This window comes from Cavia porcellus, unplaced genomic scaffold, assembly GCF_034190915.1.
Source record: "Cavia porcellus strain 051 isolate PalLab524CR breed Dunkin Hartley unplaced genomic scaffold, mCavPor4.1 scaffold_1, whole genome shotgun sequence".
NCBI classification, from domain to species: domain Eukaryota; kingdom Metazoa; phylum Chordata; class Mammalia; order Rodentia; family Caviidae; genus Cavia; species Cavia porcellus.
This window is the reverse complement of record NW_026947484.1, coordinates 141883907-141900414: the sequence shown is the minus strand read 5'-3', so window position 1 is coordinate 141900414 and position 16508 is coordinate 141883907. Positions and strand designations below refer to the sequence as shown.

At 37.1% G+C, this 16508-nt stretch overlaps 1 protein-coding gene and 1 pseudogene across 1 annotated transcript in view; both read left to right on the top strand.

Annotated features, from left to right (window-relative positions):
• The window catches only part of Rnf115 (ring finger protein 115), an 88692-nt gene extending 83328 nt beyond the window's left edge, over positions 1 to 5364 (top strand). Inside the window, exons 6-9 of the mRNA XM_063256858.1 lie at positions 243 to 315; positions 1232 to 1325; positions 3885 to 4000; positions 4791 to 5364. Coding sequence (XP_063112928.1) covers positions 243 to 315; positions 1232 to 1325; positions 3885 to 4000; positions 4791 to 4916 — 409 coding nt within the window. The 3' untranslated portion in view covers positions 4917 to 5364. The remainder of the gene's footprint in view (positions 1 to 242; positions 316 to 1231; positions 1326 to 3884; positions 4001 to 4790) is intronic.
• Positions 5365 to 5566: 202 nt separating this feature from the next.
• Positions 5567 to 16182, top strand: LOC100719281 (small ribosomal subunit protein eS1-like; annotated as a pseudogene).
• Positions 16183 to 16508: the final 326 nt, after the last annotated feature.

Genomic DNA, 16508 nt, shown 5'->3' with positions numbered 1-16508 from the left:
GCTTGAAGTAAAATTCACAGAGAATGAGAAGCTATCTCTAAATAATGTTTGACCTTGAAAATATGATAAATTTTTTGCCTCTTGATTCTAGTGACTTTTGAGCTTCAAGAGAAAACAGGAAAAAAAAAAAAGAGAGAGAGAGAGAGAGAGAGAGAAAACAGGATCTCTCTGCCAGCTTTTTTGAAATATAAGTCAGAGACTGGTCACTCCATCTAATACTGCCTATCTCATCTCACATACAGGAGCGGGATGCTGCACTCCAACCCTGGGGACTATGCCTGGGGTCAGACAGGGCTTGATGCCATTGTAACCCAGGTGAGGAGCTACCTTTTGAGAATATCTGTTCAGTGTGTCTCATGTTTCCACAGGCTTCCTGCTTTCTTTCTGCTACTTTCTTGAAATTGCAGAGAATGTTTTGAGCTTTTGGGTTTCCATTTTACTAGTGGGACAAATGGTTTATGGATTTAATTTAGCATCCTTGTATTTACTATGTCCAAGGGAATTTCTAGAATGTGCTTCACCTCCAAAGAAAATAAAGACTTCTTAAGAAGCAGTATATGTATTATGGGCCTTTTGTTTAGTTCTGTGGGGATCCTGCAAATAAGTACTTTATAAAAAAAAGGAGAGTCTCACATGTTGAAGCAGGGATTTCTGCTAGATGGAGAAAAACAGGGGAAGGAAGCAGAGAAAAAGGTATTCCCATGGCATGTATAATTTCTACTTGCTTATGTGTATTTTAATTTGATTGGTTTTTCATTTCCCTTGTAGATTGCTGAGCACAGAAAGCATGCCATTTATGTCCAACTTTTCTTACAGGCAGTAATTTACTGTTTCTTAACTTAGCCTATGCTCCTCTCCATACTTCCACCATTTTCTTTCTCTGGCAGAAAGAAATTTTTGTACCAGTTCAGTATTACTTTTTAGTAATACTGTAAAGCTATAGTTTTATTCATGACATCACAACTCTTTACTTGAAATTGATTTATTCCCAAAGGTAGGTCTTACAAACATGGGTCTGTCTGTAGACTTAACACTAGTATCACTTTGAAATTGTAAAGGACTTTTAAATGTTCTAATAGCAGGAAAGGGAAAACCTAAGTCTCTCAGAGTTACAGAAGTAAGAACAGCTACCATTTCTAATATCTGCAGTGTTTACTCTCAGCCAGAGCAGCTTCCTCTCCAGGGATATTGAGATGTCTGCCATGTCTTTTTTCTTTTTCTTTTCTTGTAGCTTTTAGGACAACTGGAAAACACAGGACCTCCCCCAGCTGACAAGGAAAAAATCATTTCTCTTCCAACAGTGACAGTAACTCAGGAACAAGTTGGTAGGTTTATTTTCATATTTATTTTGTCATCTTATATCTGTTCAAAATTCTGGTACCTTCTTAATACTGAATATATTAAAATGAAGCTATAGATCTCTAAAATCTAAAATACCTACCTGGGTACCAGGTGTGGAAGATACTTGTCCCTCCGTGATAATAATCAACAAGTATTTCCTGAGCCATTATCAAGTCACTTTCCAGGTACCATTGGAAATACAGAGGTACAAAGATACATAAGAGTTGACTCTTAATTAGTTAAAGAGTTTATTAGTGGAAGCAATACTCACCAAATGACTTAAAATTTTTTTCTAACACCAAACATTTACTAGAAAAGAAGAAAGTTAGCAAATATCCTCATATCTTTCCTTAAGAAATTAGAAATAAAAGAGAATAAAACCAAAAACAAATGGAAGCAAGTAATAAAGATCAGAAAACACAATCCCTTATCAAAATGCCAACATCATTTTTCATAAAAATGAACATTTTGGTTCCTACAGTTCTGTGGAAATACAAAAGACTCAGAATAGTTTAAACAACTTCAATAAAGGAACAAAATTTTGCAATAATGTTGGACATGTGAAATTGACCTTGGGAGAGAAGAAGAGAATAAGTGAGGGGCTGGGAATATAGCATTGAAGAAATTTAATGGTAAGGGACAATATATAGGGCTGAGAGTTTTCATTTTCTGTTCAGGTTACTGTCAAAAGTTTAAAGGCAGTATGAGTTATCTTAGATCATTTTACTTAAGAAAAAGTATGAACTAATTTTTTTTAGAGGCAACAGGGTTTCCCGATATAGTTCAGGTTGGCCTGCAACTCACTATGTAGTTCAGGTTGGCCTTGAGTTTACATTGATCCTCCTGTTCGGCCTCCATAGTGCTGGGATTATAAGTGTATGTTACTACATTTGGCCCTAATATGAACTAATGTAAAAATATCAGCATAAATATGATGTTTAAGTCAGATATAGGCGAATGACCTTGTTAGACCTGAAATAGAATATGATTTGGAGAATATTGAAATGTATAAGTAGATAGAAAGGGTGGGACTCTGTTGATAAGTTAGGGCTGAATGTTCTAGGTAGTAGAAGTTTTGCATGTCTTCAAATGAAGAATGAGGGAAGGCTCTTTAAGAGGATTACTCTGGAGTAGTATATAAGATAGAGCAGATGTGAGACAGCAGAGCAAGGGTTTAAAGAGGCTGTTGGAGCAGTCTGGTTGTGGTTCCAGTAATGATGGCAGTATTCACAAAAAGAAAAGGGTTGATCTAGAAGTTAATTTTGAAGAAAGGCTTTTTATCACAAATTGCATGTTAGGATGAAGGAGAGGAAAAAATGAAGATAATTGTAAGATTTCACAACTTTATAACAAAAGGTAGTGCTACTGTCATAGGGGACAGAGATAAGTGAGTAGGCCGCGGTTTGGGTAAGGCAGTGATATGATGGTTTTAATTTTGAATTTGTTAATTTTGAAGAGCTAGCTGAGACTCCAAGTAGAGATGAGCTGAAAAGGTGGCATCAGGGAAAAGTAGCCGATAGCAAAGTGTTAGATGTATATATGGAGGGTTAAAGCTCTGGAATTAGAAATACAGCCCAGTAGGCTCTTCAGGTAGACTTGGCATGAAAAGTAAAATTGAAGTTAGGGTGAAGTTGCTGAAATGGAAAGGATAGAGTGAATTTATCAAGTGGTAGTCCTGGTCCAAATACCTTGGCCACTTTGGGAGCATGGAACATATCCACCTCAGTAGAGATGTAGACTAACTGGTACTTTTTTTTAATCCCAAGTGTGTATATGTATATGTACGTATGGTACCGAGAATGAACTCATGACCTCGCACTTGCCAGGCAGGCGCTGCATCACTGACCTGTGTCCTGGCCCTACCTGGTTTTTGTTTATGCCAAACTTGGAAAACTCAGGTCTTGCTGCTTGGAAGTCCCGGTGTAGTTTGTTACCATTTCTTCTAAAGAAAGACATTCTGTCTTTATTTGAAGGCCTTAACTATACTTGGCCTCCACAATGCTGTAGCACCATCTCCTAGTAGAGCTTTTAACACCTTCTACAGAAGACTTTAGGACAGCGATGCTCAAAGAGGATGCATGATATGTAAAGGAACCCCTGAAAAAGTTGCTTGAGATGTGGACTGGAAGCAGCCTGAGATTGCTGAGATGTGTGCCTTTGTTGTAGTTCACAGATTGCCACTGTTTCCTACGCAGACTGATGTAAGCTGCCATGCCATATGGGAAGATGTTTCTCTTGTTTACTTAACAGATAATCTAACCCTCAGTGTCTTCCTTTCAGCATTTTACATTAGAAAGTATGCTGTTATAAGGTTCTTATCTAGACCTTATTGGAGTAGGCCTTGTTTCTCATTTCTGTTTTTCATGTCCCTGTTATTACTTCTACTCCTATTTTGAAGTAAAAATCCATGCTTATCTGCCTCTCACTTGGATGCAAGTGTTTTGTCTTTTGTCATTATATATTCCTTAGACTGTTAGAGATATTCAGTTTTATTGTCCTTCATTTTGCTTGTTTACTTTAAAAGGCATTTGTTCCTTCAATAGATATGGGTTTAGAATGTCCAGTATGTAAAGAAGATTACACAGTTGAAGAGGAAGTCCGGCAGTTACCCTGCAATCACTTCTTTCACAGCAGTTGTATTGTCCCATGGTTAGAACTGGTGAGTATAAGCCAGCTGTATATGTGGTGAAGCAGCTTTACAAGTCACATCTTCAGGGGTTGGGGAGATGATTCAGAGTAAAAATGTAGCTAACAGTTCATACACAGCAAAACAGATTAGGTTTATAGTCTCAAATCCCTGGCAGATTCCCACTGCTACCATCACTTTTTTATTATATTAGTATCTCTTTAGAAATTCTCTGACCAGGGGTTAGCAGCCAGAGCCCAGAGGCTACAGTGGCCTGCCATCTGTTTTTGTAAATCAAATTTATGCTCATTTGTTTATAAACTGTATGTGGATATTTTTGTGTTACACAGGCAGAGTTGAGTAGTTGCAACAGAGTTGGTGTAATCTCCAAACTTAAAATATTTACTTCCTGTCCTTTTAAAGAAAAAATCTGTTTGCTTCTCTTGACCACATGGAAAGGGGGTAGGCAGTTAACTACCTGTCATATCTCAGATTGCTGTTTCTAGTTGGTTTTGTTTGGTAGTATGTATTAGTTGTCAGTGTGCCTGGAGTTGTGTCTGTTCTGCTTAATTCTGTTTGGAGCCCAATGTGTGCTATGTAGCAATGCATTGTCAAATCATAGGGTTTTTTTGTTTGTTTGGGTTTTTTTGTAGCAGAAACTGAACTCAGGGCTTTGTGCTTGCCAGGCAGGCGCTTATGCCACTGAGGTATATTCGCAACCCAAGTCATAGTTTTTGATTTGCTAATTTCTAGTTTCTTAATATGTTCAGTACCACTAGATTCTCAGGTCAAGAGTGTTCACATGGATCTCTTTCTGTTTCAGCACGACACATGTCCTGTCTGTAGAAAGAGCTTAAATGGTGAGGACTCTACTCAGCAAACCCAGAGCTCTGGGGCTTCTGCAAGCAACAGATATGACAGCCAGCTACATGACCGATGGACTTTCTAAAACTAAAGACCAAGCCCGAACCAGGGCTATTGGAGATAGTCTTAACATAGATGTACATTGTATCAAAAACAAAAAAAATAGTAGATGGATTTAGGAATCACATAAGAAACCCCAACCCACCCATAATACTAATGCAATGAGTGTTTTTGTTCTCTAAATTTAAAGTTAGTATCTACAAAAGGAATTCTATTTCAGTCAAATTCCTCTGATTTCTGAATTCAGAGTGATAATTTTATAAGTGTGAAATTTAAGTGCAGTATGTGAATTTTCCCCTGTCTGAATAAAATGAATTTCTTGAAGTCTAGATAGGGTCCTGCTATATGTCATGTTGCCTGTAATGGATGTGTCCACCTCTTCCAATATCTGTCTCATCATTAGTGTGTTTTGCAGTAAATGCAGGGGAACCAGAGCACTAAAATCCTGATGATATAAAGTAATTTTGTCTTAATTGTGTGAAAGTATCTACTTTTGTCCACATAAACAATGAAGTAATGTCTGCCTAATTCAGGAATCTGAGATTGATGGACTTAGTTTTGTGTTAGTGTCATAGAATAAATCAAAGAAAAATTACAGTAGGAAGGAACAAGTGGCCTGTCGTCACACACTTTGGTGTGTACTTTCTCCAGAAACCAGTAAAGCATGTCTTGGGAATCTTATGTTGGGAGAATTTTAATTCTGATTCCTTTTTGGAAATGATTTGGGTAACTAGACAAAGAAAGACAGATATGTAACATCTTTAATTCTGAGATTTTTAAAATGATGCCCCGCTCATTGTCCACTATCTTTTGTTCTAGCAACCTTAAAATAATTTCCTATAATAATAATAGGTTCACTGGGCTGGAGATATAGATCAGCAGCATAAGTGCCTGCCTAGCCAAGTGCAAGGTCCTGAGTTCAATTTCCAGTACCCTTCCAAAGTGATTACTTCATTAATACTTCTACAACCAATTCACTGGTTTTGGTAATTCATTATTCATTAAGAATTCAAATTTTGGGGCTGGGGCTTTAGCTCAGCGGCATAAGCACCTGCCTTGCAAGCAGGCGGTCGTGAGTTCAGTTCCCAGTACCAATTTAAAAAAAAAGAATTCAAATTTTATATTGTTTTAATTTCTGAAGTTCATTTTTCCTTGACACTTTTCTGATCTATCTTGTTTTGCTTATACTTGTAGTCAGACCGATTAAAATAATCTTGCCCAGAACAAGTAGGCCCGAAACAGGTAGACCTGAAATAGGTAGGCCTTTTTAAGCCAAACAGTGTTCCATATACATGTTCTTTTGAGGTTTAAATTTGAATAAATGAAGAATTTTAAGAATGTTGTTGGAACTTCAGAGTCTCAAAAGGTTACACTAGAGTCATATAATAGCAGTTGGTGTACTAAAAAGTGTGTCAAAAAGGCATACAAAGTAGCAAGATATGTATGGTCATACTAGCCCTTCATAATTTAGGGAAGGTCACTATTCTTTGTAAGTCTTTCCTGGCTAAAAATCTTTCCTTGGTTTTTGTTGACTATCACACACTGATTTGGGGCTGAGGAAAGGGGGTTTAAGGTAACTTTGTCTTTACTTTGATAGAGGATAAAAGAATTGAGGATGGAAAAGAAAAAGTTGGAGTGGCTTGCTAACCTAATAGCTTGCCTCTAAAAGTTGTTAACTAGAAGCTTTGATTCAGATTGATCCCAGGGGGAATAAAAGATATTTCCTTGTTTACCTCGTGTACCCAGGCTCTACAGGAATTGCTTCTTTGGGGGGTGATCTGTTTGTCATAGATAGCTCTGAGAGTACACATTGGTTTTGAATTGGGAATGAAGAGGGATGGGAGGATGTCAGAGTTACATTATATTTGACCGCTACTTGGATGGAAGAAAGCTGTGTTGAATTGGACATTTTAGTTTTCATATAGAGTATAATGCAGTTATCAGCTGTCAAAATTTTTGACACCTTCCAGATACAATAATTTAAAAAAGAGAAACTTTCGACACTTTGGAAATTTTATCTGTCTGTTAGTATCTAGAGATGTCAGGTCAGGTCAGGCCGTTGTGTTTTTAGATACATCTAGAGAAATAGGAAGTTTTACAATAAAACAGTGGTAGACAGAGATCTGCCCTTTTAATATACAATATATCAAGCAGCATCAGACTAAATTATCTGGGGTTTTTTTCACTGTTTATTTTTTTTAGAAAAAAAGATAACGTCATAAGGCTTATCTTCCTGTTTCCCAGACTTGTCCCATTTAATGAATTTGTAGTATGTTTCCTCATAATGGGAAGCACCTCAGACTTCCAAGTTAATTTATGTTAAGGACTAAGAGGTTTTTTATATAAATATGATATATATGTAGATATAGAAAGAGATTTATTATAAAGATTTGACTCTTGTAATTATGAGATGAGAAGTCCCAAGATCTACACCAGGTCAGCTAGAGATCCAGGAGAGCAATTAGTATTGTTCCAGTCCAAGTCTTTTGGGGGTGGGGGGAGTCTCTTTGTAACAGGGCCTCCCTGTACAGTTCAGGCTGGCCTTGAGCTCACTTTGTAGCCCAGGCTGATCTCAAACTTGGAATAGTCCTCCTACCTCAGCCTTCTAAGTCCTGGAATTACAGGCATGCACCAACACACCTGGCTCCAATCCAACCAACTCTTAAGGCCTGAGCACTGTACAGTCAGTGGTTTTAAGTTCTAACTTGAAAGTCAGTGGGCTTGAACATCAAGGAGGGCTGATATTTCAGTTCCTGATCCAAAACACAGGCTGATGACCTGGCTTAAGTACTGAGGCAGGAAGAGTTCCCTCTTGAAAGAAGTAGTCATTTTGTTTTTTTGTTTTGTTTTTTTTTTACCTTTTGTTCTCTTCAGGATTACTTGGACTGATTAGATAAGGGCTTACCTCTGTATGTTAAATACAGCAATCTGCTCTTCCATGTTTGTACTCAGATATTGATGTCATTCCAGAACACCCCCTCAGATGCAGCCAAAATAATATTTGACCAAATAACCTGAGCATCCTGCAGCCTATTTAAGGTGTCATGGAAAATTAACTGCCATAAGGAGGAAAAATGGAAATGATGCATATAGTAGCATTCATCTCACTTGAGTTTTGCTATATGAGGAGTCTACCTTGGCTTAGAGGCCTGGTGGTGTGTATATAGGATGTGTATAATTTCTCTTTTTCCTCATTAATTAAGATTAATCTGAAAGTATGAAATGCCTCCCATTCTAGGAATGGATGTTTTACATTTATTTATCCAACACCAGAATGTGGCTGCGATTATGACTTTATTTCCCAGCTGGGTGCAACGGTGCATGCCTATAGTTTCAGTACTTTGGGAAGCTGAGGCAGGATGATTGCAAATTCCAGTTGCATTTGGGCAACTTAGTAAGATTGTCTCAATATAAAAGGAGGTGGATATGTGGCTTATGCAAAAGCCCTGAGTTCAATCCCTAGTATAGGAGTAGAATTGAGGTAGGGTTAGGGGTTTATTATTTCTTGGTATGTCTTACCCTTAAATATTTTAGCTTAGATACAGTGACCACAGCAGCAGGCTAGATAACCTGGGCTTTTTGGGTGTCCATTCTTCTAGGCTAGAAGACTTACATACTTAGGAATCTGGTAGGGGTCAAGGGAGTGATTACTACACCAGCTATTTTGGTCTGCTTTCCCTGACTGTCAAAGAGGAGAAAACTGTTGTGATTTTAGATCAAGTCCTTAGTATGAAATTGAGACCTTTATATTTACACTAAATAGCCTACTCTTTAAATTCCGTCCAGCGCTTAACACATGGTTTTCTTATTCTGAGTGTCTTTTACCCATTATAATTTCTCTTATACATATATATGGAGTAAATAGATATTTCTTTATGTTACAATATGAAATGAAGAAAATCTATTTCACACATAATTAGGGAAGATTTCCTAGAGGCTGATAGTCTTAGAAGTTGAGAGATTATAATGGTTAATCTCTTGTTGACCTCCAGTGATTGTTGTGTCACAGGTAATTTCCAGATAGGTTAATCTCACCTTTTTTAATATGTGGTACTTTGCTGGACAGAAGGGTAATTGGGAAAAGCAGAGAGGTGAACATTTAGCTCCTACATCTTTAAAGTTTCAGAACTAATAGATTGGAAGAAAGGATGTTATGACATTAGAAATTAATATATCGGGCTGTGGATTTAGCTCAGTGGCATAAGCGCCTGCTTTGCAAGGCATTCGTGAGTTCGATCCCAGGTACCGATTAAAAAAAAAAATTTCATATATCCTGCCGGGGGTGGTTGTACACACCTGTTAATCCCCCAATGTGCAGGAGACTGAGGCAAGAAATGTGCCACAAATTTGAGGCCAGCCTGCACTACATATTGAGACCCTATCTCAAAAAACAAATTAATATTTTCTCAGAATTCCTGTTGCCAGTTCCTAGGAGTTAAAAAATATGGAGACTCCAGAATGACATATTATCCCTGTTGCTGTATAACTTTTTGACTATTTTCTTATAATGTTTTAATTTATAGCAAAAAGTAATTAAGGGCTGGAGATTTAGCTCAGTGGCATAAGCAGCTACCTGGCAATCACATGATTGTGAATTTGATCCCCACTACAAAAAAAAAGTATCTTAGAAATGTGTTATTCTTAGCATTCTAGAGTTATCTGTGCATGTAGAAATGGCTATTAAATAGATCCCATAACTTATCAATATCTGTTGCATAACTGGGCAGCTGTTTTCTTTGAGCAGTATTATGGTCCTATAGTCAGTTCTCAGGTTAGAAGGATGATTTTTGGGAAACAACTTGTTTTTTAGCCCTAGCAAGTGTCACTTTGATTAAATGGTTATTAGAAGAAAAATGCCTTGTTTGTTCTAGTATATTGCGTTATATATACACACATATATATATATATTGTTATATAACATGTATATATTGTTTGCATTTCTGTATATGTATATAATGTATATATTTGCAGACACAGTATATATACACTTCACCTTGAAGGAAGGAGAAATGATAATGATAATGCTAAGGAAAAGTGAGCAATGGTACAGAAGAGAATTACAGCCTCACAGTATGCTTCTCTCATTTCCATACCACCAGGCCCTGATTCGTATAAGTTCTCTTCTATAGGACACATTGGTTTGAGCAGGTACTTTGTTATCTAGTCTATAGCAGAGCTTCACTAGAAGTAAATACCTAGTCATTTCCAAGAGTTGAGAATAAATGACTTTAAGAAAATGATATTTATTACCCATTGCTCCTGTATTACAGAGTCAGTTGAACTCAAGTATAGTTACCTTGGTTCTTAAGTTTTTATTTATTTTAGTTGCTGCTAAGGATTGAACCCAGGGCTTGACACATACTAATTATACCACTGAGCTGCATCCCTAACTGTAAAAAATTTCTTGATAAATTCTTGATGCCAAATTGAATATCTTGTGACCATGCCTCAGTTTTTTCCTGGCTTGGGAGCTCTTCCCTCTAGGAATATAAATCAAATGTATCAGTTTAAGAAAATTAAATTGGGAGGAGAACATTGTCTTTAAATCATAACAAAACAGGGGTTTTGGGGTTTTAGACATGGCAGATACTTCAGCGATGGTTGCTATATCTGATGTAGGCAGGCCCTGCACATTTGAGCAGGAAGATAAATTTTAGGAGGGAAAGGAAAAGGGTTTATATTCATAGATTCTTGGATGTAAGAGGGGAAAAAAATCCTCTTTTCTCTTTATGGTAGAGAAATGGGAAGATAAAAGTTCCTGTGAACAAGAATAATCCAGTGGAGATGAGTCAAAGGTGAGAAAAGGAAACAGTACTATTGCTGAGTTTTTAAAATGAATCTCATAAGTTCTGATGGAAAAAGTTGAGAGGAAGGGGTCATTGATGGGAAAAATGTACCATAAAAGGGTGTCCTGTTAAAGTCAGTGTTTTCATGGGAACCACAGGGATGCTCTAAGAATTTAAAACTGAAAACAGAATACAGTGTATATAATTACAGATACATTCCAGGATCAAAATATAATCCTTGATTGAGTCAAAGAATATGAGGTTTTTATGTCTCATACCCATCACCAATGATGAATTATAGGCATTCAACTTAGACTTTTTCATAGCTGGCAAATTAGATAGTATCCACAAAGTGGAATCTGTTTTACTTTTCCTTAATTAGGACACTCAGATCTGTGAGTCACGGGATATAGGGTTATAGTTTATCACTTTTTCTAATAAGTACTGTTTTTGAAATTTAAATATAATAAGATTCCCTCCCAACCAAATGGCAGCTGTATTTCTAACATGTTTTGGGTAATAGTATAATACAAAGGTGCTATAATTTCAATTGTGCTTCGAATAAAATCAATTTATCTTTATTATACCACAACCTACATCAAGTTGAAATACAGATATAATATCCAACCAAGTATAATGTATATTTACAAGGTACAAATTTGGACAGAAGAAAATAGGTATATAGATTCTTTCATGGACTCACAGGTTCAAAACCCATGATTGTAAATCATTCATACAAATTGGAGGTAATATGTGTTTTAGAAAACTACCTATTCATGTATGCAGATTTATAGGCTTATTTGAAATCAGTTGTATCAACACTTCTCGAAAGCCAGTATTTCAAATTTCTAAGTCCTGAGATAAGCAGTATAGATAAATTCTCCAGAAGCAAGAACTTAGCTTTATGGTTGTGTTTGTTCTGCTTAGTTCAAATCAGACATAATGGTCTAATGATCTTGAATGACTTGGTAAATGTGGGCAGTGATCATGAGTCTATTCTGTGGATTTTCATTTGTAGACTCTAAATAGTACAATAAATGAAACCTTTCCTCTAACTAGACATACTGTCTTTATGAGACTTTTAGTGATTGAATACTGCTGTGAAGTTAGAAAAGATTCTTTGAATAGTAAAAAGTGAGGGCTGGGGATTTAGCTCAGTGGCATAAGCACCTTCCTTGCAAGAGTGTAGTCGTGAGTTTGATCTCCAGTACAGATTTTAAAAAGTGAAAAGTGAAAGATATCTGTGCTAACATGAGCTTAAATTTTAGTTTTTAAAAACATAAGATTGGTATACATAAAGCCACTACAGGAAGATTAAAGTGAATGTGATCTTGTGGGGAAAGCTTTGGAGACTTGAAGCCAGGATACAGATGTGTCTGGGTTCCAAATCTAGAATCTCATTTGATCCTGAAAACAATCCTGTGAATATAGAAGCTAGAATAGGCAGTAATCTATTTTATATATAATTAAACAAATGGCGCCTTAAAATTTCATTTGTCCAAAGACACACAGGTGTTACATTGCAGAGCCAGAATTTAAATCCAAGTCTTTGACTCTATGCCTGGTGCTTTTTCCTTCTACAAAACATAAAAGTCCAAAATCCTTAGTTTGAGGCTTAAGGCTACCTCTAATAAGGATTTTATTTGTCTATTTTGGTATTAGATCTCTTGGTTCCCACAAACCTTAGCCCCACAGACCTTAGCTCCTCCATTTATTTGGCAGGTCTATGCCAAGGATCACAGATAAAGTCTTGTTTTTTCCCTTCCCTTCCCTTCCCTTCCCTTCCCTTCCCTTCCCTTCCCTTCCCTTCCCTTCCCTTCCCTCCCCTCCCCTCCCCTCCCCTCCCCTCCCTGCCTCTCTTTCCCTTTCCCTTTCCCTTCCCTTCTCTCCTTTCTCTTCCTCTTTTTTTCTTTGTAAACAACTACATAAATTGTAATGATGTAGTATTAATAGCCACTCCAAAAAGTTAACTTTCTTCCCTCCCAACAAGTATCTAGGGGGAAGGAAAAGTCTTGAAACAAGAGGCCAATGCATCATGGTCTTTTTCCCTAATAGAAACAAAAAGCAAAAAGATAAAAAAATTAAGAGGTGTGTTGCCAGATTTTTCTCTCAACAGCTTGCCAGTTAGCTTTAGCTAAACTATGTTCTTGCCTTTTTACTCATGTAGTTCCAGCTGTCAGAAATACTCTGTCTCTTCTGACCTAAGTCATCTGTCCATTGGCAAAGACAAGCAAGTTTCTTAAAAGAGAAAAATGGCTGAAGAAGTTGGCCAGCACTTAGTAGAAGCTGGAGAGTTACCATCTGTGGTATACCTGGTCTGCACAGATCTGCTGATGCTATGTGGATGCTATTGAACAGCAAAGTCTGTCTTCATTTCCATATTTTTATACCAAAAATATGGTGTGGGCTTGGCTCTCTTCCTCTGTCCTACCTATCTTTGCTTGTTTCATCTCTCTTTTCTTTATAGTGTTAAATAAAAATTTCTTCCAAAAATACTGGTGTTCTCATTTGGTTCATTTGATTTACTTTACTGTGTAGTGGGAGAAGGGAGGAAAATTGTTTTGTGGTATAAAAGCACACATGCTGATTCAATGTTTGAGAAATGTTGTGAAAACTTTTTGTTTACAGAAGCTGAGGGGGAAGAAGGAAGGTTTGTTCTGTCAGTGTAGAAAGGAACTCCAGGAGAACAATGATTTATCCATCTGTGTAGTCCTCCCAATTCCTGGAATATTTAGTGTCTCTTCTGTGCCTTGTGTCTGTCTTCTATATGCATATTTTTAGGTTTATCTGTAACTTAAAGTTTCTTTTGGCACCAAGCTTATAGAGCTCTGAAAATAGGATGAAAAGTTTGTATTATTGCCTTACAATAATAACAAAATACTTAATATCATAATAGCCTGACGTATTTTGGGATATGTATTTGACAGGCCTTTGTGGCTAGAGAGAAAATGGAGAAGGAATGGAGAACATGGTATATGTGTTTGGTCTTACTGCTAAAGCTGGAGTTACAATTTTGAGCAAAACTAATTCTGATGGAAGGAAGGAGTGTACCAACCTTTGATCTCTTGTGGCTGGAGGTGAAAAAAGTAGATGCTACTTTAAAAAAAGTTCAGGAGGGGCCTGCTGAGCAGCACCATGGTGTAGGCAAGAACAAGTGCCTAGCGAAAGGTGGCAAAAAGGGAGCCAAGAAGAAAGTAGTAGATCCATTTTCTAAAAAAGACTGGTATGATATGAAGGTACCAGCTATGTTCAGCATAAAAAATACTGGAGAAACAACTAGTTACTAGAACTCAAGGAAGCATAATTGCACCTGACGGGCTCAAAGGTTGTGTGGTTGAAGTGAGGCTTGCTGATTTGCAGAATGATGAAGTTGCCTTCAGAAAATTCAAGCTAGGGGCTGGGGATTTAGCTCAGCGGCATAAGCGCCTGCCTTACAAGCATACAGTCATGAGTTTGATCCCTGGTACTGATTAAAAAAAAAAAAAAACGAAAAACACACAAAAAAAATTCAAGCTATTTAGTGAAGATATTCAGGGCAAAAACTGAACAATTTCCATGGCATGGGTCTCACCTGTGACAAAATGTGTTCCATGATCAAAAAATGGCAGACAATGATCAAAGCTCACGTCAATGTCAAGACTACTGATGGTTGTTTGCTTAGTTTGTTCTGTGTTGGCTATACTAAAAAATGCAACAGTCAGATACAGAGGACCTCTTATGTTCAGCACCAACAAGTCCTCCAAGTCTGGAAGAAGAAGAAGATGGAAATCATGACCTGAGAGGTGTAAACAAATGACTTCAAGGAAGTGGTCAGTAAACTGAGTCCAGACAGCACTGGGAAAGACAGAAAAGTCGTGCCAGTCTATTCTCTTCATGATGTCTTCGTCAAAAAGTAAAAATGCTGAAGAAGCCCAAGTTTGAATTGGGAAAACCGACGGAGCTTCATGGTGAAGATAGTAGCTCTGGAAAAGCTACTCGGGATGAGACTGGAGCTAAAGTTGAATGAGCTGATAGATACGAACCACCAGGCCAAGCAAATCTGCTTAAATCCAGATTTTTCATATAAATAAAATTTTACTTGTGACAAAAAAAAAAGTTCAGCAGGGCTTGGTGGTGCATGCCTGTAATCTCAGCACCCGAAAAGCTGAAGTGAGAGCACTACAAGTTCAAGCCTAGTCTGGACACCTGTAGGAACCTGTCAACCTTCTCTCAAAGTCAAGATTTTTTTTAAAGCCCTGCAAATGTAGCCCATGCAAAGGCCCTGGGTTCAGGTGCCAGCACTACAAAAAATGTTGCAGGTGGGTTTTTCATGTATAACATGAATTGTTGGTACAATGAATGAGACAAAGTTATCACCAAAATTAGTTTCGTGAGCTAGATGAGGCACAAAGATCCAGAAAAAGTCCTTCATTTTCTTCACATGTAAGCGTGACAGCTTGATCTACCTGATCTTTTTCAGCCTAAGAAAATAGGTACTTTTTATTCTGCAGAACATTATCTCTGTCATAGTTGTACAAAACCTTGAATTGGAGGAGGATAAAAAGACTCATAAATAGTGTATATTTTCTCAATTAGATATTTAGCTTTTTCTTCATTTGTATACCTAAAAGCTACTTGGATGTAAGAGAAGAATAATTGTATGAAAAGGTTAATTCTTCACTTGACTGGAAAAAGGAAAAGGGCTCAGAGAGATTTTCTTCTAATGTTGAAATTTGGGAGGGAGTCAAATGTAATTGTATAGCTAGACTCAACTTTCTCTTCTATTTAGAGCTTTTATTGTGCCTGGAGAAATAAAATCCATTTTACAAATAAGAGTATCCTAACTGAGAAAATTTGGGTTCAATAAATGTCTAGAGTTAGACTGCTTGCTACTCATGTTTACATAAGAGTTTGGCAGTTTTACCTTTGCAAGGTGCTTGCCAAGATCTCTCTTCTTTTTATGGTTTATAGTTCAGGAGTGGAAAGAGACTAGTCACTGGTCCTGTTTCTATAAGAGGTATTCTCAAAATGGGAGTAATGATGGTGGCAGAGGTGCTTTTGTGCATATAGTGGATCATTTTGCTGATAGTGTGAGGTGTTTGAGAATTACCTGTATTCCTTTGAAGGGAAATGTTTAACTTCATTGTACCTGTTTCCTGATGAGAAATCAGACTACTTATTTGCTTGGAAGAGTTCTATGACACTTCATACAAGTGCTTTAACAGATTTGTTATATGAGCCTACTATGTGTTTGGTTCTATCTTTCTGTAGGGATAAGAAAGACAAAACATTCATATTTATAGAGCTTACATTCTGGTAGCACTCACGCTAACAGTTAACTAATACGAGGAAAGCCTCAATAAAATGGAATTAAGAATGCCAAGGAGAGGGCTAGGGGTTTAGCTCAGCGGCATAAGTGCCTGCCTTGAAAGCAGGCAGTCGTGAGTTCGATCCCTGGTACCAATAAAAACAAAAAAGACCAAAAAAAAAAAAAAAAAAAAAAAGAATGCCAAGGACAGCCAAAAACTTCTATCAGGTATTTGTTATGGAAAAGCATCGTGACAAACTATTGGATGTTCCAATCTTTTTATTATTTAATATCAAAAATATTCATTGTTACACAGTGCTTAGATGATTTAACTATAAGTATGTAACATATCAGTGTGACCATCAGCTTTATATTGTTGAAAATCTTACCCCCAGACCAAGTCTGATTTTTGCTTTGTTGGTCTTCACTTCATAGCCAAAGATCTACTGCCTCAAGCTTGTTGCCTTCTGCTTATCCAGTGAGTAGCAGAAGCTGTATGGTATTTATTTGTCTTTTAACCCTAGGCTTTGTTTCCTAAGACTCT